Consider the following 1,635-nt stretch of genomic DNA (forward strand, 5'->3'; position numbering starts at 1 on the left):
TATATTTGTTTATTTGTCTATTTTATCTGGCGATGAATTGGATAATTGCTATTAGGTAAATGATAATCAGTTACAGCTACCTTTTTTCTGCGTGCATTTTTATCTTTAACGACTGAAGTTTTGGGTAGCAGAAGCTGCCACCAGAGTAGTAATGCAGTTCTCCATGGAATGCATTTAAGCCGATAGTGTTTTTGGTCTTCATTGAATTTTGAGGAGGTGCTTCCAGCATCAGGGACAGCTGCGGGGCACTGGAGGTGCTAATAAGCAAGGAGAGACAGAATCATTAGGTAACAGCAAGAGGCTAAGTTTGAATAATACTAAATTACTTTGAAAATTTCAGTTAACTGGAAGTTATATTAATGGCTGTTGCTAAAATCTTTACTTTTTACTGTTGGCAAAGTCTTTACTTTCCAAATCATTATGATTCGACTGGATCAGGACTGACCTTAGATGAAGGCAAGAGCCTAAATGAACCACAGTGACTTGAAATGTGGATAGTAGTGGCACTTTTACACATGCTCTGAGGGCTGGGGGGCAGCGCTTTAGTTAGAGTGGCTCTGAGAGCTGCGCTAATTCAGGCGAAGCCACGTCTCATGTATCAGCATCCCCATGCTTAAAAATGGCAGCGGGGGTGCTTGAACTAAAGCTTGTTCGATGAGCTTCAGATCAGGTGCCCCCACTACCATTTTTAAGCGTGAGGATGCTCAGACACAATATGCAGGAGGCTGCTGGGGTGCAGCAATTGCCATGCTGCAGCAGACTTGATTAACTGAGTCTGCCCCGATGAGCTGGAATTGGAATCGGAGCAGCCTCCATGCTTGCATATAGGCATCCTAGAGGTCTATCATTGAGGTGGAGAATTAGCATATATAAAGTTCCAGTGATTTGTCTTTGGAAAGATTTGAAACATGAGTGATTCAAAATGTTTTCCTGAGAGGAGCCTGCAGATTCCAACTCTCAGCCACTTGAGATTCAGTAGGCAGAGAAGTGTGGAGGCAATTCGATTTTCACTGCATCTGTCAAGTTACTGAGGCTGAAATTATACTGGTAACACACTGGTTAAATCTGCTCATGTGGCTGAACGTTGAAGGATCTTATTGGGAATTTTAAAAATGTAAGCAGGCTTTGTGCTAAGTTTGAAACAGGATGGGGGTTTGTATCCTAATGATTTCTAAAACCTGTTACTTTTTCCCTACAGAGTCGCTAATAACCACAAACAGAATCTAATGACCGTTGCTAATCTGGGTGTGGTGTTTGGACCAACACTCCTACGACCTCAAGAAGAAACAGTTGCAGCAATTATGGACATCAAATTCCAGAATATAGTGATTGAAATTTTAATAGAAAACCATGAAAAGGTAATGGGGTTTTCATTTTTTTCCAGAATTTATAATTGTTTTCTGTACAGAATTTGTTTTATTAGGCCAAATGCACATTATTCAATGAACCATCTCCTTCAGGTGGCCAGTAAGAGAAAACCCTTCCCTTTAGTTAAAAGAAAATTACGAGACCATTACCAAAACTCATCTGGCTCATAGCAGCCTTTTTATATGGTAGTTTGTCTCCAGAAGTGGTAGAAACTTATTACAATTCTGTTCACTAGTTCAAGCTGTAATTTCATATGAGAAAAAAAAA

The 1,635-nt window shown here is 40.1% G+C and overlaps 1 protein-coding gene across 2 annotated transcripts in view; it reads left to right on the top strand.

The window, feature by feature from the left end:
• Window positions 1–1,635, top strand: part of ARHGAP26 (Rho GTPase activating protein 26) — a 456,593-nt gene that overhangs the window by 322,151 nt on the left and 132,807 nt on the right. For both annotated transcript variants that reach the window (XM_019506355.1, XM_019506356.1), the window contains exon 18: window positions 1,199–1,358. In XM_019506355.1, coding sequence (XP_019361900.1) covers window positions 1,199–1,358 — 160 coding nt within the window. The remainder of the gene's footprint in view (window positions 1–1,198; window positions 1,359–1,635) is intronic.

This window comes from Gavialis gangeticus, unplaced genomic scaffold (genome assembly GCF_001723915.1).
Source record: "Gavialis gangeticus isolate Ggan-Ray unplaced genomic scaffold, GavGan_comp1, whole genome shotgun sequence".
NCBI classification, from domain to species: domain Eukaryota; kingdom Metazoa; phylum Chordata; order Crocodylia; family Gavialidae; genus Gavialis; species Gavialis gangeticus.